This window comes from Hyaena hyaena, unplaced genomic scaffold, assembly GCF_003009895.1.
Source record: "Hyaena hyaena isolate Hyena2069 unplaced genomic scaffold, ASM300989v1 scaffold_20, whole genome shotgun sequence".
NCBI lineage: Eukaryota > Metazoa > Chordata > Mammalia > Carnivora > Hyaenidae > Hyaena > Hyaena hyaena.
Window position 1 is genome coordinate 3,301,561 of NW_024080652.1, and position 26,185 is coordinate 3,327,745.

At 54.9% G+C, this 26,185-nt stretch overlaps 1 protein-coding gene across 2 annotated transcripts in view; it reads left to right on the forward strand.

Annotated features, from left to right (window-relative positions):
* SDK1 (sidekick cell adhesion molecule 1) overlaps window positions 1–26,185 on the forward strand; it is a 500,361-nt gene that overhangs the window by 450,031 nt on the left and 24,145 nt on the right. For both annotated transcript variants that reach the window (XM_039226081.1, XM_039226082.1), the window contains 5 exons: window positions 8,810–8,925; window positions 10,491–10,677; window positions 12,202–12,339; window positions 17,725–17,886; window positions 18,794–18,919. In XM_039226081.1, coding sequence (XP_039082012.1) covers window positions 8,810–8,925; window positions 10,491–10,677; window positions 12,202–12,339; window positions 17,725–17,886; window positions 18,794–18,919 — 729 coding nt within the window. The remainder of the gene's footprint in view (window positions 1–8,809; window positions 8,926–10,490; window positions 10,678–12,201; window positions 12,340–17,724; window positions 17,887–18,793; window positions 18,920–26,185) is intronic.

Genomic DNA, 26,185 nt, shown 5'->3' on the forward strand with positions numbered 1-26,185 from the left:
TGCCCCTGCCCTCGCAGCAGTCACCCGGCTGGTACTCACGGCCAGTGCCCTCCCCACGTGCGGCCCGGTCGTCTCCAAGTGTACGACTGTGGCCACGGTGCCCCTGCCCACTCGCAAAGCCTTTCCAGAGAGACGTCTGATGGTTAAAGCTGCCTCAGCCCCACCTGACTCTCCTCTCCAGGCTTCAAGTCCTTCTCCATGAAGGACTTGCCTCTTTGCCTCTGACCCAGGCGTGTTTGGGGGCCCCCTGCATGTCCCACAACTCACAGGGCTCTTCCAGCCGGCAGCTCACCCCAAAGAGGGGAAGAGCCGGCCTGTCTCCTGTGCTGAGTGCACCTGCTGCCTGGGAACAGGTGCTCCAAGTTCACCCCGAGGCACAGGCCTCTCTTGTGACTTGACCTCCCCAGCACATACCTTGCAGGTGTTGGATGACTAGCTGATCGTGGGCTGTCCCCTCTCTGGCTTGTTTGGGACAGGCCAGGCTCCCTGAGGCCCTACCTGGAACAGGATGCTCTGGGCTCAGATTCCAGCCTTGCTTCCTGTCGGAACGAGGTCTCATTTCCCTTCCTATAAAACAGGAGAGTTCGTGCCGGCCTCACTGGTGGCAGGAACAAGGACATCTGTAGTTCTGCAGCTGCCCTCTCCCACCTCCCCACCTGCAGAGTGGGGGTGAGGGGCAGCACAGCTTGTGCAGGGCCGAGGCTTCCTGCTGCACCCCCCTGCTGGTGACCTAATCCCCAGCCTCACTTTACATGGGTTTCTTCATCCCAGTCCCTCTGATCTGCAGTGTCACCTGGAGACCACCTGGGGTCCAGCATAGTGGTTCCCGACACTGGGACGTGGGTGGAGAGTAGGATCTGGGAGGAGACACCCTGCCATCCACCCCGTAGCATCCTTTGTCTTGGCTCAGATTAGCCACGTCCCAGTGAATGTGGGGCTCAGAGGTTACCTTCATTTTACAGGTGAGGAAAACGGAGGCATCCAAGCTTCCAGAAGGTTCTCCAGGGAGGCTCAGCTGGTCAGAGGTGGCAGGATACACTAGTGTGGCCACCTCATCCAAGGCAGCTATTTTTCTCAGATAGGAAGGCCTTATGGAATCAAAATCAGGACAGAAAGATATAGGGTTTCTAAAATTGCAGGGGCGCCTGGGTGGCTTGGTTGATTAATCGTCTGACTTCAGCTCAGGTCATGATCTCACGGTTCATGAGGTTCACATTGGGCTCAGTGCTATCAGCGTGGAGCCCACTTCAGGTCCTCTGTCATCCTCTCTGTGACCCTCCCCCATTTGTACTCTCTCTCTCTCTGGAAAAAAACAAAAACAAAAAAGCATTTAAAAACAAGATTTATCCATTCTTTATAAAAATGAGAGGACCATGACTCATCTGTCCCTTGACCCTCACAGGTATCCCAGGTGACCAGAATCTGGTGGCTGCTCCTGATGCACCTGATAGTTCCAGGGTTACATCATAGGGACAAGCTCAGGAGGCTGGTGGCTGGGCACATTCAAGGACATGACAAAGCAGCTTAGCAGGCAAGGACCCCCCTCCCAGCCCTGCCCCTTCTTTACTGACAGCAGGTTCCGCAGATCAGGCCCAGGGGCCGAACCCAGCTAGTGCCTGTTTTTGTAAATAAAGTTTTATTGAGACTCCCATTCATTTGCTTACTGCCTGTGGCTGCTTTTGCTGTGCAGAGGCAGGGTTGAGTTGTTGCAAAAAAACCTTGTGACCCTCAAAACTTAAAATGCTGTCTAGCCCTTCACGGAAAGCTTCCCAATGCCTGTTCCTTGACACGGCCTTCCATTTATGCAGACCCAAGTTCAAATCCAGCTCTTCCTGGGGCAAATAATTTAAGTCCCTTCAGCCTTAGTTTTCGAAGGTATGAAATGAGAATAAACATCCTTCCTCTCGCTTGAGTTCTGCGAATACAGTCTGCACAAGATGCAGTTGATTAATCAGGGACCTTACTTTGTGTTATACAAGCCGCCAGTGGCTATGACACAGCCATGGGTGTCAGGGCCTGGGTCTTGCTCTGGCGGGAAGCTGATTGCATAGGCAAGGAGAAACCCCAGCAACAGGTGCCCAGCAGCACAGCTGGCTTGTCTGAGGGGTTCTTACCTCTGCTCCTCCTGCCAGTGGGTGGTGGCAGTCGGTGCAGGCAACGGCGTTGGTGATGGTGGAAAGCAGGGAGCGCCACTGGATGGAATCAGATGTTCAACGCTCACCTTTATGACTGAAACAGCTGTGACAGAGCTATGTTTGCCGTTATGGGTTTGAAACTCTCTGACCTCAACCTCCCTTCCTTTCAAAACAACTGTTTTGTTTTGTTTTTTAAGTTTTTAAAATGTTTACTTATTTATTTTGAGAGAGAGAGAGAGAAGGGGAGGGGCAGAGAGAGAGAGAGGGAGACAGAGAAGCCCAAGCAGGCTCTGCATCATCACCACCAAGCCCAATGCAGGGCTCAAACTCATAAACCGTGAGATCATGACCTGAGCCAAAATTAAGAGTCAGCCAGCCACTTAACCAACTGGGCTTCCAGGCTCCCCGAAACAACTGCTTTTAAACCACAGTTTTGTAAAACCAGAGTCAGGATAGCAGCTGCTGTGTGATCGCAGATCAGCCCACGTCCCAAGCTGAGGAAGACTGAGTGTCCTTGGCATACCTTTGCTGCCCCAAGTTCCCTGCTTGAGTCCCCTGCCTGGGGCCCTCTCCCCTTCCCCACACGGGCAAGCTCACTCTCTCATGACTCAGAGCCTTCCCGATCTCACTCTTGCCTTCGCTCTGGAGGCACTGGGAGGAGAAACTCTCAAAACGCCCACAGACTTCCGTAATTCCTGCAGCACATCTACCGATCAGAAGGCCGGAAGCAATGTTCTGCTGCACCCTCACGGTGCCACACCCAGAGCTGGGTCTGGGCCAGTTACAAACACATGTTGGACATAACAGTGGGTTGTCGCTTGAACACTATGAAATCCCACATTTACGCGGGGCACTATGCCAGATTCGAGCCCATCCATCAGAGCCCAGAACGTGGAGACTGGGCCTAGGCTGGGCACCTTTCCTAGAGGAGCTCATGCTTATTGGGTATATGGGTTCGCTACTGCTGCATAACAAATGCTTCCTGCATGGCTGCTTCAAACAGCACACGTGTACCACATCGCAGAGTGCAGGGGCCAGGCATCCAGGCACAACTTAGCCGAGCCCTCCACCTTGGGTCTCTCCCAAGGTGCCAGCTGGGGCTGCCGTCTCATCCAAAGGCTGGACCAGGAAAGGGTCACTGGTATAGTCATTGGCAGGACTCTGTCTCGGGGCTTTGGATGGAGGCCATGGCGAGCGTCTCAGTGGGGCATCTCCCTGCATGGCCGCCGGCTTCGTCAGAGTGGGTACAGGAGAGGGCAGGACAGAGGGCCGCAGGAGGAGCCCTAGCTGTGCAGCGACAGTCTCCTGTAAGCTCATCACGGTGCCACCGCCCACCACATCTACCATGTTCTGTGGTCAGAAGCAAGCGTTCACAAGAGGGGATTACCTAAGGGAGAGTGGGGAGAACAGGAGGCGGGTCCTCGATGCGTCTCCATGACCCAGGATGCCGGCGTCCACGGCTGTGGAAGGCAGAATGCCCAGGACACACTTACGCGGCTCCCAGTTCATGAGGGAACTATGAGGAGAGATGGACATTTAAACATGTCGGCACGTGGTGACATAATTACCCACAGTCCCCACGGGACACAGGCCACACAGGACCAATGTGCCGTCCAAGCCCGCTGGGCGATTCACTAGTCAGCGAGTGCAGGGAAATGAGCTCGGAGCAAGACACTACATTTAAGCACCTTACAGAGTGCCTCCTCCTTGCTGGCTGCCGAGCTGTGCCCCCTCAAGACTTACCTCATTTTGTCTCTGAAACCTGCTGGTTCTGGTATTTTCTTCTATTTTCAAAGAAACGGGTTCAGGGAGACTGAATTGTGTCCCAAAATTCTCTGTCCAGTGAGTGCTTTTCCTTCAGTCTCCCGCCTGCAGCCTCTGTCGCCTGGAGTCCATGGCATTGATTACTTTGAAAATGGTTTTCTGTGACCAGTTTCCTGATTTTTCTTGTTAAGCTTCCTTAGAGTTGTGTTTGTTCTGGCTCAGCAGTGAGCTGATTGGAGCAAAGACGGGCATTCAAGCTGGAGGGTGGGGCGCCAGCGTGGGTGAGATGGTGCTGGGCTAAGGGGCCGCACCAGGACCCTGAGAACCCTGAATCCCCTGCCCGCCCCCAGGCAGGGTGCTGGGAGCCGGGCTGCCAGGCTTGGAGTGTGGGGTGAGTGGGGCTCCGGGGCCAGTCCCTCCTCTCTCTGGCCCCAGCCGCCACCCCCCCCCCCCCCCCGCCCACTGTGCAAATGTCAGCGAGAAGCCTCCCACCGCTTCGGGCTGTGAGGGTGAGGTGAGCCCAGACACAAAGCTTCAACGCCACCCTGGGCGCCTCTGATGGGCTGCTAGGGTGCCAGCAGCCAGCAGACTATATGAGAACCCGCTACAGAAGGCACTGCAGATTTCTAGAGAGGACTGGAGGTCGAGGAAGGGGCGGGCCACATCTTCTGTGTTCATTACAGATTTATAAAACATCATCTTCTCCCTTTGGACCATCTGCTACAGGCTTTTGTAAAACTTTACTAGGTGATGTCGCACAGAACAGTCGCTGACAGACCCTGAGTTTCTCTAGTCGGCGGCCTCCTAGGGCGCCCTGGGCATCAGACTTTAGGTTTGGTGACGGCAGTGATTCTCCCGTCTTTCTCCTGGGGACCGTGCCCCTGCCCAGAAGTGAGTGAAGCCTTTGTGTTTGTGGGCCGTGCCCACATTTTGAGATTCTGCTCCTTCCCCACTTCCTGTGCTGAGTCATTGCTCTATCTCCAGTTCTGACTTAGCCCCCACTGAGCTGAACAATTGATCCAGTTAAGCCTCCTTTATGTATGGCAAAGGCCCCAGAGGTTAGATAATTACCCCGAGCTGGAGTCTGTCTCCGGGTGTCCTGGCTTAGAGGGACAGCTGTGCTGGCAAAGTGGGCTGAGAAGGTAAACTACTTTAGAGCATTCTGTTTTCTATTTCCTCCAACAGGAAATCAGAAAGAGTGTTTGGCCAGAAAGGGGTTGATGTAGTTACAGTGAACTGAAGAATGTGTAATTTTTTTTGATTATATAGAGAAGTACTTAACCTCGTTATATTAAAATGTTAACAATGATCCTCAAAGTAACTGTTAAAAGTTTGCTCTACCCAAGTAATGAATCACTGGGTTACAAAAAGTGAAAGTAGAAACCTAGCATTAGCTAGCATGATCCAGCACGGCCTAACATAGCCTCGCATGGTCTGGCATGATCTAGCATGATCTAGCACAGCCTAGAACTATTTAGCATGGCTTCCCATGGGTCAGCACTCATAGATGCCTGGCATGGCCCCAGGTAGCACTGGCATCTGGATGACCATCTGTCCGACGTGACTCCAACAGGTACCCTGCCTTGTCACTGTTGTACCTTTGCCCTTCCCATTCCTGTCTCTTACGTCGTCCCTGCTTCCCTGGCCCACTGTCCCATGTTAAATCCCCCTCATTGTTGAAGGGTACTCTAGGGTACTCTGTTTCCAGGGAAGAGCCCAAGTCCCCTGCCAGAAGTGACTTCCCGTGGCCCTAGGAACCTGCCCTCACATCACACCCTGTTTCGTGATCATTGTGATCTCTCTCTTGTCCCACCTGTTTCTATGCCTCTGTACCCACCCACCCCTCAGCACCAGGCCAAGGGCCCAGTTGACATTCAGAAAATTCCAGCACGTTGTGCCGTGGCAACAAAGTATGACTGTGGCTGAAACACCAGCAGCAACTTCTCTCGCATGCATTCCCCGTCCTCCAAGGCAGCCCTGTCTCTCCCACTTCCTGTCATCTTCTTTCTGAGGCAGAGACTGAGGGGTCTGTCCCCGTGCAGGGTCTGCTGTTCAGGTGGCTATGGGAAAAGAGGAGGTGGCCTCTGCCAGGGAAACTTGTGGAAACTTCTGCTGGGAGGCAGCCTATGTCACCCCTGCCCACACATCACTACTGCTCCCCTGTCATCCACCAAACTAGGGTCAGAGGGGGAGACACGTGAGTCCCCATAGGTGGGAGACTTCCACAAGCCGGACAGATGACCCTCCCACGGGAGGAAGGGGTGTTTTGAATGGGTGAGTGAGTCTGCAGAGTTAATGCCTGTGGCACAGAAGATATTCCCTTGCTGTTTCAAACACGCACTCATCCCCCACATACCTTTACGGACCTGTTTTCTTTTCCATGCTGTGAGCACACTGTGCCTGACCAGCTACCTCGCCTTGGAGCAGAGGCTCTTAAACGCTGACATGGGAGGGTCTGCCGCTCAGGACTGATAAGTGATCAGGTCGACTCAGGGTCTAGGGGGCAAGCAGCTAGGCGGTCATACTCTCTGCTCCCCGGCAAATTAAGACAGAGCCAGGGACATCCATTTTGTTCCAGTGGCTGTTTGTTCCCTGGGGACCGATGTCTGAGCCACACCGGGGGCAGCGAGCCCAGCCAGGGGTCGAGTAAGCTGCTGTCCCACCCTGTGGGGCTTGCCTGCCAGCATGCAGCCCCCCCGCACCCAACCTGTAGAGCCTTCCTACGCAGCCAGAATCGCAGAAGATTCCAGACATCTCCAGGTGCAGGGTGCCTGTAGAAGCTCACTCCCTCTGGTAGCTCTGTGGCCACCAAGGACTGGCTCATAGCTGTGGTGGCATCACCAGCCCTGACGTGAGATGTGCAGAGAATTTCTCCTCTGCACCTGCACCTTTGCAAACCCCCTTCGGAGCAGTTGCAGGCAGTCCGGTATCAGCAAATGCCTGAGTGCGCTGTGCTGAAATGCTTCTCAAACCATGTTCTGAAAGCATCCTGGTCTGATATCTGTGTTCACCGTCATCGCTCCACGATGACGAGAACCACATTTTGGGCCGGACACCAGCAGAACATTCCGGGGTCAGGTCGTCCTGCCGGAGCGGAGACCCAGGAGCTTTCGGGAACCTAAGTCTCGAAAGATACATGCTCTGCTCTGTGTTTACACACATTTCTCTCTTCTCTGCTGTGTCATCATCTAAAACATCCTCGTTACCTGTGGCATGCCACAGGACGGCCGGCGGGCACATCGGAGCGTCTCAGCGAGCCCCATACTCGACCCGCAGCTTTGGTACAGGCACGTGGCCCCTGAATTCCGGGAGCCGCCTCGAGCCCAAGGACGCACCTGTTTCTGTGGACCCCCGTGTCCAGAGAATGGCCGTGGGCCCGCGGTTTGAAAAGAAAACCATGGGGTTGGGGGCAGGGGTGGACCACGGGCACCGCAGACGGTTCTAACCGACTACCGGGGTAATGGCCATGCTCAATTTTGCCTTTCACGTTTTAATTGTACAACAGTAATTTTGCGATAGAGTTGCCGATGGCAAACATGCAAAAGACATTAACTTTATTTATGTTTTGGATTATTAATGTGGCTGTTAAAATTCCTCCAGTTAGTTTTGATTGAATTGTTTTTTTGTGTGATTCTGTTGTTTAATGGAGCGGTAAATAAGAATTTCTGATAATGAGGCCGAGCATCTGTCACAACAACCTGGTGCGGGTTATTAACATTTCCATTAACGGCAGGGTGGGCAGCGACAACACGGGAACCGCACAGTTAGAACAAAATAAATAGTTGGTGTCAGGCTGAGTGGGTGTTAATTACTATTTGATTCTATGCTGGGGGGGAGAGAGGGGAAGGGGTGACTCTCGAAGGTCGTTCTCTCCCGAGAACCAGTGTGCTGGGCTGTCGCCCTCGGACAGTGGCCGTTCCATCGTCTCCATGCGTGGCCAGAAATGTACTTGAGTCGAAAGGTGGCGCTCCTGGGCCCGCAGGCCAAGGCCTCCCAGATAGTTCCCGGGCCTCCAGGGCCCAGCCTGGCACCCGTGTTGGGGTGCGCACGGGCGGGAGAAGGGAATGGCTCCCGGGAGGCAGAGAGCAGTGCGTCCTGTACAAATGCCTGGTGAGGAATCCGGAGACGGAGCGGAGACGCATGTCGTATGTGTGCACATGTGCTCTGGGTGCCATCCCAGCTTCCCCAGGGCTGCCTGCTCGGCCAACCGCCACAGTGTCCTCCCCGCCTCTCCAGGCACAGTGTGGTCCCCAGGGCGGGAGGGCAGGGTCAGAATCGAGGACCAGGTCCTCAGAGTTTGAGCCATAAGGAGCCTGGGTAGGGGGCGGGGGTGTGGACAAGAGCGGGCTGCTCCTGTCACCACTGGAAGACAGCCCTGCGTCTGCAGACCCCAGACCCGGGGAACTGGGCTCCACAACACAAGATTCCGAAACTTGGGACGGGCACACAGATGCCTTGTTTTCTCCACATTGCACCACGAACACAGCAGCAATGCGCATAGGGCCAGCAGAGCCCGCAGCGCCCTCCACGACAGGCCCCCCACGTCCCCTGTGGGTGCTGAGACCCCAGAGGCCTCTGCATGCAGCATGCATTGACATACACCAGCCCTCAGACTAGCCTGCCGGCCCCACCCCACGCGCCACTCCCACCCACGAGACACGCAGATGACCAGATCACACTCTTGTTTCTGAACACTCTGCCAACCGCGTCTCAATATAATTATTATAATGAATATAATCTTCTTTGTAATCCTCCAGATTCTAATTTATGCCGACTCAGAACGTGATTCTGGGAAGGGCACGTGCAGCACTCCCCGGTGTAGAGGCTGCATGGCCCCAGGGAGGGAGCGCTGGGGCCCTGCACGCACCAGCAGCCATCTCAGCTGCTCTCCTGTGCCGCTCTCTCCCCAGCCCCAGCCATGGCCCCGCAGAACGTCCGGGTGACCCCGCTCACAGCCAGCCAGCTGGAGGTCACGTGGGAGCCGCCACCGCCCGAGAGCCAGAACGGGAACATCCAAGGCTACAAGGCAATGCTCTCTCCAATGGTTTGGCTCCTCCTTCCAGCCCACTTGTAGGCCAGGAAAGCGGCCTCCATCCCCAAAGTTCTAGGGGCTTCTCTGGGACCCTGGCTGCTCCCAGGGCTGCCACTCTCGGCTCACTCCGTCCTGTCTCCACCCCCGCCCCCCTGGGCTCACTCCATCCTGACCAGCCCCCCCCAACTCACTCCTTCCTGTTTCTCAGCTCACTCTGTCCAGCCCCCTGGCTCACTCCGTCCTGCCCAGAGAGCCACAGTCCATGCAGAGCTACTGGAGCAGGCCTAGCCTGACCTTGCCTCTTGGCCTGGGGGCGGGGCCAGGTTCACTGTGCAGCCGGCTTGCACCCAGCAGCACCTCCCTCTCAGGCCCTGCCAGGCACCCTTCCTATTCCTGCACCCGATTTAGGAGCCTCCTGTATCTCTGCTGATAATAAGACAGAGCCGGCTGCACCTCTGCCCTTGGGTCTCTATTGAATATTTCGTGAGGCCGAGGGCCAGGCCAAGAATTTGCATATCTAACAAGTTCCCCCAGGGTGTGTGATTCCTGGGGACCCCACTTTGAGAACCACCACACTAAAATTCCGCATAAGCTAAACATTTCAGAGATGGGGTAAAGGAAAGACATAAGACCAATGAGTAATTACCCGGAGTGGGTTCTTCAGGGGGCAGGAAGCTCCTTGCACACCCGTCCGGAAGGCCACGTTTACAGAGGGAACTCAGAAGGATCAGCTCAGAACACCCTGCAGAAAGCAGCCCGGGACTGTCCCTTGAAAACGTCCCCTCTTTCTCCTGAATGACTCTCTTGGCTGGTGCATCGGAGCCCAGGTCAGTCAGTCATCAGCTCCTGCGGGCCAGCCTGCCCTGATGACTATCGGGCCAATTAAATGTCCATTTAAAAATGATTTTGGTCCATGTTTTATGAAAATAAATACCTTCCTCCATGGCAAAGCTGTTACAGTGATTAATGAGGTAACAGGAAGTCTTATGAGCTTGGAGGCAAGATGCTATTTATGTATGTCCAAAATATGTTTTCTAATTTCCTTAATAATAAAGACATTGAACTTGGGTATTGATCCCAAGTTAGTAAGGCCAGCTCAAGCGTAGGATCGGATTTGCTCAGTTCTGAGAGCAGGACTGGCCCCCATCTAGCAGGCGGGAGTCAGCAATGCCGGTGGCCATGAGCCAGCATGGGGGCAGGAGAGCTGTCCCCGGATCTGCAGCTGGCTGCCCAGTGACCAGCCGCCCTGATGGCCTGGCTGGGCTTCAGCCCCTGGAGCCAGGGTGGATCCACGGAAGGCATGCTGTCTCTGGGTGGCCGGCTGGCCAGGGAAGCGATCCTGGCCACCTCCTCCAGCCTCTGTGCCCAGGCACCAAGTCTGCCCATGAGCACACGAAAGCCTGGTGGGCGGAAGTCAGTCCAGGAGAAATGCATGGCCCAAGCTCCAGTCCTGCCCTGTGCTCACCAGGCACCTCCCCCACCAGCTGAGAAACAGAGGGGCGGCCACCCCTGCTCCATGGTCCCGCGGCCTGCCTCCAACCTCTGGCTCTCTGTGACAGGTTTACTACTGGGAGGCAGAGAGCCAGAACGAGACAGAGAAGATGAAGGTCCTGTTCCTGCCAGAGACAGTGGTGAAGCTGAAGAACTTGACCAGCCACACCCCTTACCTGGTCAGCATCTCGGCCTTCAATGCAGCTGGAGACGGGCCCCAGAGCGACCCCAGGCAGGGGCGCACCCATCAGGCCGGTAGGAGAGCAGCGTGTTTCCTTCCCACAGGCTTCCACTGGGTGCCTGCTCCCACGGCCACTGGGGTGGCGCCGAGCCGGGCTGGATGAGCCACCCCCTCCCTGTCCCCACAGCCCTCCTGCTCCACCTGACCTATAACACATGCCCCTTGTGAGCCTGGGGCTTCCTGGAGAGAAAGGCCTGGGTCCCATTCATTTGCCTTCCCCAGCGCCCAGCCCTGGCCTGCTGCATGGCAGCACCCAGTACCCGTGAGACGGCCATGAAGAACCATTTCCCGCCCACCCCAGTGGACCCTCCCGGCTAGCAAAAGGCAGGAGGGCTCTGCATCTGCACCCAGGCCTCCTTCCGGTTTCCTCAGGGAACTTCTTACTGGGGCCTCGGCACCGGGGGTCCAGATGCCTGGGGAATGAGTAGCGGGTACTTCTGGGGTCCCCAGGTTTCAGGGGCAAAGACCACCAGAACAGCTTGCAGCCACCTCTCAGACACCTGCCCCTGGCCAGGCCCAAGAACTCCGCTGCCACGTGCCTCGCAGCCTGTGGCCCCTTGTGCACACACACAGCACGTGACTCCCTTTCATAGCTCCCAGCTCCCCAGCAGCCTTGAGAACATTAGGAAGTGGTCAGGAATTCCAAGGGAATATCAGCTTCTCCCTGGTCCCAGGGAGTGAGGGACACACTTTGTGGGACCCAAGAAGTGCGAGGCTGGGAAAGTCAAGGTGACCTGTCCTGCTCAGGGCTCCCAGACATCCTGCGTCCTTCCCACAAGAGGACTGGCCAGTATGCAAGGATTGTTTCCCCTGGGTCTCATCCAGCAGCCAGACAGGGGCCGTTTCTAGAATCCAGGGTGGGTCACCTGTTCCTCACCAGCTCACCGGGGACCGGGCAGGTCATGAAAGGACCCCCAGAGACAGGAAGGAGAGCAGACGGGGGATGCCTAGGACTGACTCGGGGCGCAGCTCTGGGCACCGACCCCCACACGGAGCCCAGGCAGGGAACGGTGAGCAGGGTCAGCTCCCCGGCTGCCTGCCAGCCCCTACATGCCCACAGCAGCTACTTGCAGCCCAGGAGGCTCACTGGGCCTCCCTGTCCACAGCTGGAGGGCAGACACCATGCGGTTTCAGAGGAGGGCCTGCTGGGGCCCTGCGGGAGAGGCCAGGAGAGGTGGGCACTCTCCCCAGAGGAGCGAGACAGAAGCTGCCGGACTCTTCCAGCAGATGCTAGAAAATGGACTATCTACATTTCATTCTCCTCTTCCATCTGTAACTTATCTTCACGCCTTTGTCACTGTGTCTCTTAGGTTCCTCTGTGTCTAAACCCCATCTTCTTATCTGCTCTTCTCAGGAGGGTCCCAGTTTCTGATTGATCCTCAGAAGTTCAGAGATGGTCAGCAGGTCTTATTTTCATCCCACAGCATTGAGACTCTTACAGAGTTGAAAATAACATCTAAAAACACTTTTATTGTAAGTGGAGGCACAGACACATATGGAACTGATCTAGAAAGCCCCTTTACCTTCTATTCTTCCAGCCCCTGGGACCCCCAGCTTTCTGGCATTCTCAGAAATCACCTCCACCACGCTTAATGTCTCTTGGGGCGAGCCAGCGGCAGCCAACGGCATCCTGCAGGGCTACCGAGTGGTCTACGAGCCCTTAGCACCTGTGCAAGGTAAGGCCACAGGGGCTCATGGGGAGGGCCAGCCTCATAGCTGCACAGAACTCTAGTCTACGGGGTGAGGAGCCTTGCCCACTGGAAGCCTGTGCCCCATAGCTGGGACGGAACCAGGGCCTCTATGCAAGCCTGCGACAGAACACCCCTCTCTCCTGTCCTTCCTGAGATTCTAATCCCTGTGGTCACCACTTGTGAGGACCAAAGGACAGAGGCCCCCCCATGGGCACACCCTGGGAGAGGCGATGACTGCCCAGCATCCACAGAGACATCTCTGCTAATGCCCTGCCTTCATTCATTCACTTGCATATCTATTAAGCTCCTGCTGCATGCCAGGTAGTGTTCTAGATGCAGGAACCCAGAGCTGCAGGAAAGCAGGGGTCTTCACTGAAGTGTGTATCAAGATCCTCCCTTCCCTGCATCCAGGAGCTTGTATTCCAGCGAGGTTTGCAAACAAACACGATCTGATGGGGACCCAGGCACACTGAGCTCCCAGTCCCGGGGGAAGGTCTTTCTGCAGTGCTCTGGCCACTGGGGTCAGGGCTCGCAGGTCCCAAGGTTGGAAGAGGAGTGCAGAGGAGGTCGTGCGTGATGTTGCCCCATGGCTGGCAGCGGGCCATGTCACGAGGGCCCTGAGAAGGTGTGACTCACACGGACCAGGGTCCTTCTGGCTGAAACCACAATCTGAATGCCATGGGGTGAGGAGATTGATCGACCAGACTCCAAACTTCCAGGGATCCATCAGGGGAAGGGCAGAGGAAAGGTTTAAACACAAAGGAGGCAAGAGACACCGTGAGGAGGGCGTAAAGCCCAATACTAGATGGAGACAGAAGAGGAGACGTGGAAGCTTCTGGAGAGGAGGGGTTTCAGGCCCCATGCAGAGGCTTGGGCCTTGGGAGCCCTGCGGCAGCTGCGGCAGCACCTGGTGGGGGCTTGGAGCCAGGGGTCTGGGGGTGGGGGATGGGGGTGAGGGAAGGAGCCCAGGGAAACTGGCCCACGGCACGTGAAGGGGACAGCGACAGGAGTGCATCCTCGCCATGTCATCCCAAAGCCCTGGTCCGCCCCTGCTGCCTTCCTGTCTGTCTCTGGTGCTGTTTAATTTCTGGCCAGTCTGCCTCTCCCCCCAACCTGCTGCTGCCTTGCTGTCAGAGGGCTCTGTGGACATTCCTTCTTGCCCACTGTGTGCCCGGCGCCAGGGACAGAGGAGGGCGACCAGCCCAAGGCAGGCTTCCCCCCAGAGATGCACACAGCCAGACTGTAAACGTTATAGATTATTTAATGTCTAGGAGGAAAAAAATAGAACCAACACATCAAATAATATTGGCGCTCCATTTAAAGCTGTGATAAAAGTTTCCTTTTAAAATAAGTACATTCGAGTAAAACAGGGGGTTGATTTGAGGAAAATTTAAGCACTAGATTTTATTTCATCGAATCTAAAATGCCATTATCGACTCTAAGATTCATTGTTATTTTATGAAGTGCTAAGAAAGAAAAAAGGCTTGCAGCAAACGGCAGGCCAGAATGTTGGTACCATCAATCCCATATCAGAGGTGGAAAACCGTGAGGGGAGAAAGTTCCAGACAGCCGGCGCGCTTTGGTAAATTACAGCAGAGGCAGTATAGGCGTGCATTTTGTGAAAGGGCGGGGGGCACGGGACCGGCCACGCCTGCTATGTCCTTTTCACAGCCCGGTGCTTGTGTGGGGAGAAGGTGGCCTGGGCGTGGCTGGGGTTGGGATCCCAGTGCTTGCTTGCGCCACGTGAACTAAGGGCAGAGACCCATTGGACCCCATCCGTTCTGCTGCCCAGTACTCTCCACATGCTCACGTGCACACACACTCACAGCTTCCATGAGCCCAAGCTGTGGACGCCTCTTAACTAGTGCCACGCAATGGAGGAAGGATGGCCAAAAATCATGGTCCCAAGAGACCTTGGGGCCCCTCCTCAAGAGAGTGCATTTTCCTACACTTCCTCAAGTGATTATTCTGCATTCATGGGCTTGTAGAATCTCTCTAGAAACTCCGCGGCGTGCAAGCCTCTTCCTCTTGTAAAGAGGTATTTGCCATCTAGCCAAGACCGTGGCCCTGGCCTCTGCCTAGTCAAGAGCCGCGGTGGGCCCTGCTTCTTGGTCCCACAATCTCTGCATTTGTGATGTCCTCAAGTCCTGCTGGCTGGCCACACATCTGTCCCCACGGCCTCCCTCACCCTGCGGGGAGATGACCCTGCACATCTGGTTCCCCCCGGGGGGTTGTTGGGGCCGTGGTCTCATGGCCTCCCTACAGCTGCACACGCATGGTTAGTGGACGCCGTCCAGATGCCCAGCGCCGAGCAGGGACGCGCGCCGTCTCTGAGTCCTCACACGGCGGCCAGGGCCTCTTTTACTTGCACTTCATGAGAAATCAGTCTCAGAGCCCATAAGATGGCTTCCCAGGGCCAGCAGGTGGAGACAGGGGACACGCGTAGGGTTTGGCCCCAGGTGGGCTGGTTAGAGAGCCTCAAGATGAGGAAATGTCTGGAGCACGTGTGCTTTGGGAGGACACGTGCCACGAACGTCACAGGGAAGCATGAGAAGCAGTCATCAGCCTGTCACAGCCGCCCATGGCGCTTGCCCCCCTCCCCCTCTCCCCCTCCGTCTCCCTCTCCTCCTCCCCTCTCTCATGACAACAGTCAGAGCCGCTTGGTCACAACCATCTTGCCTTTTTTCACAAGTAATAAGACCATCTGTCACCCCATCGTCTCTCTCGTCTGTCAGGAGGGCTGTTCCTTCTGCTTGGATTCTCCTGGCTTTGGCTGTGAGCATGATGTACTCTGGAATCAGGGCAGGAGAAGGCAGGGACTCGAGCAGGAGAGCCTTACCGGAGGCCTCTCTCTGCCACAGGCCCTTTGGGGGCACTGTGACTCAGGGCTGGCGAGGGGATGAGCCAATCTCTCAGTTGAACGTAAGGCCACACTGTCCGATCCTGAAAAGGACCAGACTCTCCGGGTGGCTCAGCAGAAGGGAGCTTTGGGACACACAAAGCCTGTGCCTGGCTCAGGTCACAGTGCCCAGCGTCTCCAGCCGCTCATCAGGCCCTCGCTGCCCCACCTCCGTTCCCAGAGCCATCTCTCTCCGAGAAGCATAGGACCTCCTCCCCAGGGCAGCGGCTGGCCAGTGTGATCAGCGTGCAGGCCTCCCAAGTGGGGGCCTCTAGGACAAACCCAGCACTGCCGCCTCCACACTGGATCGGAGTTTCCAACAGGGATTCACGGGGGCGCCAACCAGGTCCTCAAACAATTTCCAGGTCTTCACAGTGCCTCCCGGAATTGCTGCCTCTCCAGGAGGTGCTGTTGCAGACGTAGTAAAAGCCCTTGGGGATGAGAATCCTACCAGCTCTGCTGTAAGGCGGCCCTTGTGCAGGTAGCCACAGACTTGGTGGGCTTGTCCCTCCGGCAAAGCCAGGGGAGGAAGGCCCTAGAATGGTCATCTCATCCGCTACCCGTTCTGCTGGCTGGTTCTCCTGCCTCCTCGCCCAGGCCCCGGGCGATGCAGGGGACACCGTGGGTGGACCCCCGGCCAGCTGTTCCTCAGAGGGTTGAACCTGGTGCCGCCGGACCCTGCCATCCCTCCGCCAAGAAGATGGGCCCGGCCCCTCCCATGCCATCCCCGGCCAGTGCCCTGGTCACAACGGGGGGGCGCCAAGCCACACGGAGTAGGACCCGTGTTCTTAGGGAATGGATTTTACAGCAGAGTTACTTTTATGCTTTTTAAAATGTTTTAAACGGTAGTATTTTATGTGATTGCACCCCAGGGCTTTGCAAAGTGCAGGGCACGGTTTACAAATGGACTAAATAAATAAGATTCTGACATAGTCGAGATGCAGGGGAGGCCAGACTGGCTCTACCTCCTAGTGGGATCAAATTCACAAAACCTGTACAAGGCTTTGTTTCTGCTCTGGGGAAAAGGAAGGCACTTTTAAATAACAAATAAAAAAGGGGCAGGGGGATGTCCGGAAGGATCTTACATCCAGCGGGATCCCATCCGTTTGTGGACTATGGTCAGCATGTGTGCAAACTGGCATCCTCAACCCCCTTCCTTGAGCCACACAGGGTGAGGGCCAGGCTCCCTGGGCACAAATGGCCCTGTTTCTCCACAGAAAAGCTCACATTTGGAGGTCACTGTAACGCAGACAGAGCCCCTCTGAAATCATCTGGAAGGGAGTCATTTAGCAGAATCAGTGTTCTATAAAAGACAGGAGAGGAACACGGTGAGCCAGCTGGGAGGTCTTTAGAGAGAGCTGCAGGACGAGACACTCGCTTTGATGACTTTGAGAGATGAACCCATTTTGTAGTAAGGACACACTTTGCGGGGCTCTTCTGAGGTCAGGCCCACACGGGGTTGGAAGGTGCCGATGGCTCCAGCTGTTCACACTGAGGGCAGGCCCGGCGGTGGCCATGGCGGGCAGTGCATTCACCGCGCGCGTGGGCCGTGCTCAGGACAGATGCAGGCGCCAGGTAGTGCTCCCGGCAGGCTCCGCTGACTAGTATCAGAGGGGCCACCTGTCCCTGCCCCTCGGAGGGATGAGCCATAGACGCCCATATGTTGGAAGCTCTCAGAAATCCTGAGTCAAGAGCTTACGAGGCTTTTTTGTAATATATCATCTTCAAACTTATTTAACCAGAGAGCCCCATCTCTGTCCCAGAAAATGCTGCGTTTGTATGATTCTCACTGTGCATCTTCCTCCCAAAATATTGAATCTCACTTCCCCAATTACACCGATTACAACCAATACTTTCTCTCCATGTGTATGAGCGAAAATGTATCACTGCCCATAGTTCTCTGAGTCCAGGCAGTGATATTTGCAGCAACAGCCTTTCTCCATCCTTGCTTCCGGGTCCAGGAGAGAGTTCTCACAAGTGGCAGGAGGCATTTAGACCACTGATTGGCCAACCCAGTTGGACAGGAGACCCCCAACTGGGGGAAGCCCGGCTTTTAGCTGAGATGAAAGTTCCTGCGTCATCTTCCCTGTTCTTTCCTCCGAAGTCAGGAAGCTCCAGGTCACCTACACAAGTGACACAGAGCTTGGTGCAGCTCGGAGCGTGGTGGGAGGGGAGGGGGGCCCAAGGTGGGCGGGAGCACGGGGGCCTCCCCGATATGGCGTGGGAGACGTGGGCACCTCCCTGCGCCACGCTGCAAGGCTGGCTCTTCGGTTTGTCAGCACCACTTATCAGGCTTAAACTCTAATTACACTTATCTGTGCTGAAAATTGCCTATTACCACCACTTAAACCCCTCCTAATTGTAAGAAATACTTCCTTAGCAAGCTGGGGATGCCGTCCTTGCTGCCATGGTGGTACCCGGCCCCTTCTCTAACCCCGACCCCTCCTGGCCTTTGCTCTTGGTGGTTCCAGGGGTGAGCAAGGTGGTGACAGTGGACGTGAAGGGGAACTGGCAGCGCTGGCTGAAGGTGCGCGATCTCACCAAAGGAGTGACCTACTTCTTCCGAGTACAAGCGCGGACCATCGCCTACGGGCCCGAGCTGCAAGCAAACGTCACGGCCGGGCCTGCTGAGGGTAAGTGGAGGCCCGCGTGGGCCCCACAGCCGATACAGTGCAAGCCACTCACCCCGGGCCTTGTCCAGTCAAAGGGTCCCCCCTCACTGCCTGCCAAGCAGCTCTGGCCAACCCAGAGTGGCCATAAACTCAGGAATCTTCCCGCAGTATGGGTGTCTCCAAACACCTGTGTTAGCAGCAGTGTCTACAGGCAGGCTTGTTAAATGCAGATGAGCAAATTTTTAGGTGTTAAGCATGTCAAGCTTGGGGCTGTTTTCTCGGAAAACTCAAGGAAAATGAATTTTCAAAATGAGATACACAATAAACATTTATTTTTTTTTTAAGTTTATTTTTGAAAGAGAGAGAGCATGAGTGGGAGAGGAGCAGAGGGAGAGAGAGAGGAAGGGAGACACGGAATCTGAAGCAGGGTCCAGGCTCTAAGCTGTCAGCACAGAGTCCAATGTGGGGCTCGAACCCACAGACTGGAAGATCCCGACCTGAATTGAAGTCAGAGGCTGAACCAACTGAGCCACCCAGGCGCCCCTGATACACAAGAATGTTTTAAAGTGTTCACATCACAAAGAGGAGCCACGTGGCTTCCCACCCACCTAAACAGTTTTGGCGTTTGTTGACACCCTTAGCAAGGTGAGGGTGACAGGACCTAGGTTCACATGGTTCCCGCCCCACACCGGGCACAGTACGGGGCTCATGTCTGGGGACTCATGTCCGGTCAACCTGTGAGACCAGGGTGTCCTCCCCACATCTAGGATGAGAAGACTGTGACAGAGCGAGGCTAAGCCACATGACTAGGGAAGGAGCCAGAACCGGGGCAGGGCTGCCACCACCAACCCCCACCCCCACCCCCGCCATGGGGTGAGGAGCCCCCAAGTGCCAATCTCCACTCTCCCCTGTCTCTTTTATCCCCCAGGCTCCCCAGGGTCCCCCAGAGATGTCTCAGTCACCAAGTCCACCTCTGAACTGACCCTGCAGTGGACGGAGGGGAGCTCGGGCAGGACGCCCACCACAGGCTACGTCATCGAGGCCAGGCCCTCAGGTAAGGGGGGGGCGCCAGGCACCTGCCAAGGAGCGTGCTCAGCCTAGTGGAGGTGAGTGTCAGGGCCCTTGGCCTCTCTCTAACGAAGCAGAGACCACAAGGGCAACGCAATGAAAGGTGAGGTGCATCCCTCCCTCCCCGCCATAACCTCGCGTGCCTGAGATTCTCGATGGTTGGCCCCAGTACACGGGCCCCAGAGCATAGTCATTGTCATCCTCAGAAACACATACGTGAAAATGCAGGGACTCTTACAGACACTTTCAACTCCATTATAAGATCCTAGCATGTTCGCCCCAGGCCCTGCCTCTCTGCCCCGATGGCCCCAATGGACATAGCCCCGCTCCTTTCTGGTCATGATGCAATTTCATGTTCACATCCTCTGCCCATCTTGGAGGCTCCTGAAAATGAGCTCTAAGGTCCCTCCCGCCCTATCTGCCCAAAGAGCGTTTTTGCTCTCTTCCTCCCATTCCACTGTAATCACTGAGCATGGATGGTATTGGAAACAGTGCCTGCTGTGTGGTGTTGGCCACTACTCCTCAGAGCTGGGGGGTGGGGGGGCAGCACCAAATGCAGAGGACGCTGAGCACGTCCACTGTGACCTTCACATGGTTGCACGTTTAATTGGGAACACCTGAGCATGGACACACAGGGTGCCCCAGGGCTGCATGCAGAAGGCCCTCCGCCAGAGCCCTCTGCACACGTGGGGTGTCATTTTAGTCGGATATTTAAAGAAGCTTTCAGACCAAGAGGGAAGGTCAGCAAAGTCACCTCGGTCACTGCATCAGATGCCCTGCCCCACAGCAAAGTGCCTTTCAGAGATTACTCATTGTAAGCACCTCCTAGAACTTCTAGGTAGAAATCTGGTGCAGGAGACCAAAACAGGCCCCATGAAAGGCAATATGAAAAGTTCTTTGACTCACGAAGTCACCTGTTCAGCGTGCCAGCCCAAGGGGTCCTGGAGCTTATGCTGAGCAAGGCATTCGGCCTGTTCTGGAAACAGGGTCGCAGATCAGCGATGGTCCTCCTACGGCCACTGGGTTCCCCCACCCCGTCCCTCTGAAAGCAGGCAGCCCTGAGAGCAGACAGCAAGCTCTCTGCTGAGGACATTGGATGCTGGAGCACTTTGAGAGATGGGCGGGAGCCTCTAATACAGGCCCAGTGCAGTCTAGGCCCAGCCGAGGGCTGAGGATGCTGCACAAACCCTGAAGAAGGAAGTCGACACTTTCTCCCCAAATCTAGGGAGAGCATCCACTGCAAAGGTTCCTTTGTGAGCTCTCAGGTCACCAAGGGCTCCTGAGGAATTCGGAGCTCCATGGATATCACTGACCGCTAACTGACCTTCAGCATTTTCTTCCCTTATAAACATAGGTGTGTCGTTTACTCTGGCTGCTGTGACCACGTACCCCGCACCCGGCAGCTTACCCCATGGGCACGTACCGTCCCGCAGGCGGGAGGCTGGGGGCAAGGGTGGCTAGGTCAGGGCCTGCGCGGCTGTGAGGGGCCCCTGTTCCATCCTCTCTCCCGGCTTCGGGTGGTTTTCCATCAACCCAGGGCCTTCTTGGGGTCGTAGCAGGGTCTCCCCATCTCCACCTTCTCCTTGTGTGCCCTCAGGCAAATTCCTGTGCCCAAATTCCCTTTGTATGAGGACACCAGCCAGTCATACCTGGTTAGGGCCCACCCCCAAGAACTCGTCTTGACTAATTACATCTGCAAAGACCCTGTTTCCAAATAAGGTCACATTCTGAGACGTTGGGGATCGGGCCTTGACCACACAACTTTTGAGGGGTCACAATTCAACCCACAATAGTTGGGCTGAAACCACACAAGTAACTTCTCAACCTGTGGGATAGTCAGCGAGAGAAACTGCACACTGCTCCCCATCCCGGCCAGGGCAGGTGTTTCACAAGGTGGGGGACCTCACCATCCAGAAGCTCCCTGGACCCTGTGCTCCAGCACAGCCCTTGAGAAACGCAGGCCTCTGCACCCCATCTTCCAAAGAACAATGGAGCCCAACAGGTACATTGAAAACCACAAGTGACCCACACAGTCGGCTTCCCTAGGACACAGGTTGCTGTGAAATCCAGTTCCCTCTGGGAAATTATAGTCATCAGCAGCCTAGCTGGCTTCCTTTTTAGTTTTATTTTTGGCATCTGAAGCCATTTGGAGAAGGGGTTCTTCAGAGTTGGCAAATTGCCAAAGGGGTCCGTGGCACCAGGAAATGATAAGGCTTGTCCTAGACGACACATGTGGAAGACCCTTGCCAAGTCATGTCCTTCTTCCTGGATGCTTGCTCCCCAGTAGAGTGTTAAAAACCCCAGTGGATGTATGGATGTGAGAGGCTGCGGTGGGGTCACTGGGGTTTCAGCAATACTCCTGTGTCTGGACCATGTCCACATCAGCTCCCGGTCGCAATGGCATGCTGTCATTCCTCAGGGTGTCAACCTAAGGACACCAGACGCAGGACGCATGGCACCTCTCTATAGTATTTCCCATACCTGTGTGTGGCTCTGCAGTTCTCAACATGAGGAGTTCAGCTCAAGGTTTTAAAATATATACATGTGTCCGTTGATGGCGTCCTGTTCGTCAGGTGCAACACACGTCTTCGAGACAAGCATGTTCACGTCAGACATCAGCCATGGGGAATGTACCACAACAGGGTTCAGGTGTGTGGGCTCAGAACCCTGACAGTGGTGAGCATGTTCCGACACTTTCTGAGGAAAGAGAAGGTACTGATCCTTAGACTTGCCTGGGGAGCCATTTACTTTATGGCGGGTGATCAGATGCTCATGCCATCAGCTTGGCCAGGAGTGTGGCTTGAGGGAGTCCGTGAGGGGGTGTGTGAAGAAGAGCTGATTGGGGTGCCGGCCCAGGCCTCACACTGAGCCCCATGCCCAGAGGGCCTCAGCCGAGCGGGCACCTCCTGAGATGAATGGGACCCCGAACCCTTGGGGTCAGTGCCGCCTCGTGGAAGCCAAACCCAGGGACCAAGATGCCACAGGAAGCCAACCTGCGCGACGCTGTCTCGTTCATCAAGTGGGAAAGATTTTGCCTCCACTCGTGTCCTGAGACCAATTCCCCCTTTCAGACCGTCTGCCCCATCGGTGTGGTGCCTGGCTTTGCCATCTTCCCACGGAAAGGCCTCCTCCCACCCGTGACTGAGGCCAGCAGCAACGCAGAAGCAAATGAAATGCTTTTATGGATTGTCAATATTTAAACACCTTGCTGGTGCCTCAGGGCTTTGGATCTCAGCTGCCATCTATTACAGGCCTCATTACACAGCACATTAAACGCTCTATCTTATTTTCTCCACCGAAGCTCTCTGGCAAGGCCTTCTCCAGGCAGGGGCATGGGTGTCAGAAGGGGTGGGGATTTGGTGGACTGGCCTGGGTTTTTGTGAGGAGGACTTATTTTTGATTTGGCAGGGGGGTGGGGCGGGGGGAGGGCGGGAGCCACCCAGCACATGGATCCCTCACCTCTGGGTGCCTGGGAAGCCTGAGCCATTTGGCACTAGGTGGCCCCTGGGGCCCCTGCCTGTCTGCCCGGCCCACCATCTTCCCGTCCAGCCAAATCTCTGTCTCACCCCCGCATAGGCAGGCGGCTGGTCAGCTGGGTGGCTGGTGCCTCGAGGTGGCCAGCAGGCTCGGGCAGCTCCTCCCCCTTTTGCACCCCCACTGTCACCCCTGCAATCTCCACCCTAACGTGGAGACGGAACCAGACGCAGCCATGACCTTACTGTTGGGCTAGGACCCAGAGTCCCTCTAACCCCGGGGAAGGGCGGTCAGGGAGCACCGAAGCAAGGACAGGCCAAAGACAGCTGTCTCTGGCTGTGTGCATCTTTCCTCTGGATCTGTGTTGCAAAGTTCCCTGGAAGGCGGTGGAATCTATGCAGTGGGCACGTGCAGATGATTTATTTACACAAATTATCCCAAGGCCTTTTACTGTGTGGATCACGAAACCTAATTTACATATTTACACAATAGACTGGAATGGCAGTAAAGGAACTATAAATATATTTTCCTCTCCGAAGCAGCCGTGAAATACATATTTAGGATTTACCCAGTGCAGCAGACATTGTACTGCCTTTTTCACAAGCAGTGTCTTTAACCCAGAGATGAGAGCTGGTCCCTCCTCGTCCCCACCCCCTATTGGGACCTGCCCCATCCACGTTGAGTCCTCCAGGGAGTCCCCCACCCCTTCCCCACTCATTTTGCTCCCTGTCAGCCGCTGGCCATGGAATTTTCAGTTGAACGAAGAACAAAGTCAGTTTTTTTTCCAAAGGTTTTAAAATCCATGGAAATTCCCAAGTCAGCAAATTTAGGGGGAAGGTGGGGCGGGTTATGGGCACAGGTCCGACAGCGCCCTGGCCGGGCACTCACCCATGTCCACTGACCGCCCGTCCTCCCGGGTGCCCCCCCTCCCCCGCCCTGGGCTCAGCCTGTCACAGGCTTCCTTTGCTTCTAGACCTTGATCCCAGTTTGTCTCCTGCCTTCTGCCAGGATCAGATACAAGGGAATTTGTTTTCCTCCCTTCAGAGGTGTTTAGCCTCATGTTTGAGCCCCACCTGCTTCAGTCAAGTTTCAGACCGAGACTGACCATGGATACAAAGAGAAATGGCAGCATTTAAGAAATAAACAGGTGACAGGCGTCCGTTTGCTCTGAGCTGCAGCCTGACGGTCACGTTGTCGGCTGCGTGAGTTAGTGGAACAGAAACCTCGGGCCCGTGAGTGACAGTCTCATTCAGCATGGAGACCCTGTTTAATTGTCCATAAAATCAAACTTTTGTGTTGGCCTGGCGTCTGCCCGAATACCTGTGGCATGCAGCTCCATTCTGGGCGATCGGGGGATAAATTGAGCCGGGCTCCATCTCAATTCAGAAGAGAGGTGTTCATGTTTCCACGTTTATTAGGACATCGTCTGGGAGCAGATGTGTCTCCCGCTGCCAGGCAGGGTAAAGGTCGGGACTGCCCCGTTCTGGGAAATAAAGGCAGGCCTGCCATGAGGCAGCAAAACTCATTCAGACCAGAAAAGGGTTCTTTCCACAAGGACCTTTCCTATCAGCCATGTCCCCGTGTTTGGCGCACAGAAATGCCGTGCAGGCGGCTAAGACAGAGAGTTCATATTCTTTCCAGAAACACACGCCCGCGGAGGAGCCAGACCGTATGGCTTCTCATCACCTCCCCCAAGGCTGCTGGGACCTGGGGTGTGTGGGCACTGGGGGCTGTTTAGGGATAATTGCAAAGTTTCTCTCTTAGCGGTGTCTCCCCCAACTTACCTGGGGGGGGGGCTTGCTGGTGTTTGAGTAGCAAGAGTCCAAGGAGGTGCCCCCCCAGGCACCCAGGAATGGGGGCAGGCCCCACACACAAGTGTGATTGGGCTCACTCCCCCACCAAGGACGCCCTCAACATCGGGATCACACCCCCAGGAAGTTCAACACCGCGGCACCAGCAGGGATCGTAGCACCAGGCATCGCCATTCAGGGGTGCAGCTTTGGAAGACATCTCGACATAGGAGCCCCCAAGTGGGGATGGGAAGCTAGGCTGGGGTCTGCTGAGCATCCCAGCAGGGGCCAGCCTCACCTGGAGTCTGAGGGCTGGCTGAATCAGAGCCCCAGAACCTCCCGCAGAATGAGCAAAGGCCCACACTGCTCTCAAGTGTCGATTGAGATGGAAATCCGGATGCCGAGGATTATCCCCATGCATGGAAAATCAGTTGCACAAACCTCATTATGGCTAATAGTTCCGTAATGTTATTTTCCCCCTAATTGCCAGAGATACTTTTCTCCATCATTGATTTATTGAGATATTTAACGGCATAATACAAATGAGAAAAAACAATCCACGGCGGAGAAACAGAGTGGACGCGTTAACAGCTGCCAAGTTTTCTTACCCGCTCATGATCACGACGGAAAGATCAGTACAGATAAAGAGCCCCGTGAATTACAAGCAAAGTCTAAAATGCCAAGTATACTAGTTTTTGGCAAGGAGGAATTAAGCAAAATTAAAAAGTGAACATTTTCTTCTCGTAATTCAGAAGGAAATTCTCTTGGTCTGACTGTCCCTCCCCCAGCATTTTTCAGTGTAAACGGATAGCTAAATAAATTGCTCTGCATTGAGATTTTATATCAATATTTTAAAATGTTTTTATGAAAAATGCACACAATTCCTAGGGCTGTGACAGAGCACTTAAAATAAAATGTGGCCTTTAGGTGACGGTGGAGGAAGGGGAAATAATTTTTTTTTCTTCAGGAGCAGGAAAGCATTACAGAAATATTAATGCAAAAGACACTGAGAGAAGCCATTCCAGAAGAGTTCAGACCCACTCAGAGCAGTCAGAGAATAGCTTTCACACTCAGTCCCCACACTGCAGTGGTTCAAGCAACAGCCAGTTTAAAAGAATTTATATATTTTTTTTGCTTCAGTCTATTTTACAGCATAAAATTGTCTTCCCCTTTTAGAAGAAAAACACTGCAGGGGCGCCCGTGTGGCTCAGTCAGTTATGGCTCAGGTCATGATCCCAGGGTCACGGGATCAAGCCCTGAGTCAGGCTCCATACCTGCTTGGGATTCTCTTTCTCTCTCTTCCTCTGCCCATCTCCACCATTCTCTCTCTCTCTCTTTCTCAAAAAAGAGAAAGAAAAACACTGCACTATTCAGTCAATATTTAAAGCCTTTTGAATAGCGACTTGCTCAAAGTAAGTGCTAAATAAAATGGTGGTGGTTATTTATGGAAAACCTGCTTGTGCTGGGCCCTGCAAAGGGCTATAGAGATATAAAGATGAATGGATAGATGAGTGGAAGGATGGATGGAAAGAAGGATTGATGGTGAAAGGGAAGGAAGGAAGGAAAATGGGTGGATGGATGGATGGATGGATGGATAAAAGAATTGATGGCGGATGGAAGGAAGGAAGGATGGATGGATGGATTGATGGAAAGAAGGAAGGAAGGAAGGAAGGAAGGAAGGAAGGAAGGAAGGAAGGAAGGAAGGAAGGAAGGGTAAGTGAATGGATGGAAGGAAAGAAGGATGGATAGATGGAAGAACTGATGGTGGAAGGAAGGAAAGTAAATGGATGGACAGAAGGATGGATGGATGGATAGGTGGAGGATTGGTGGTGGGTGGATGGAAGGAAGGAAGGAACAAAGGAAAGGTACATGGGTCGATGGATGGAAAGACAGAAGGAAGGATAGATGGATGGAGAGATGGATCACATCAACAGGTATTTATTGAACTCTTGAAGACCTGGAGGCCCCATGGTGCCAACAGGTGAAAG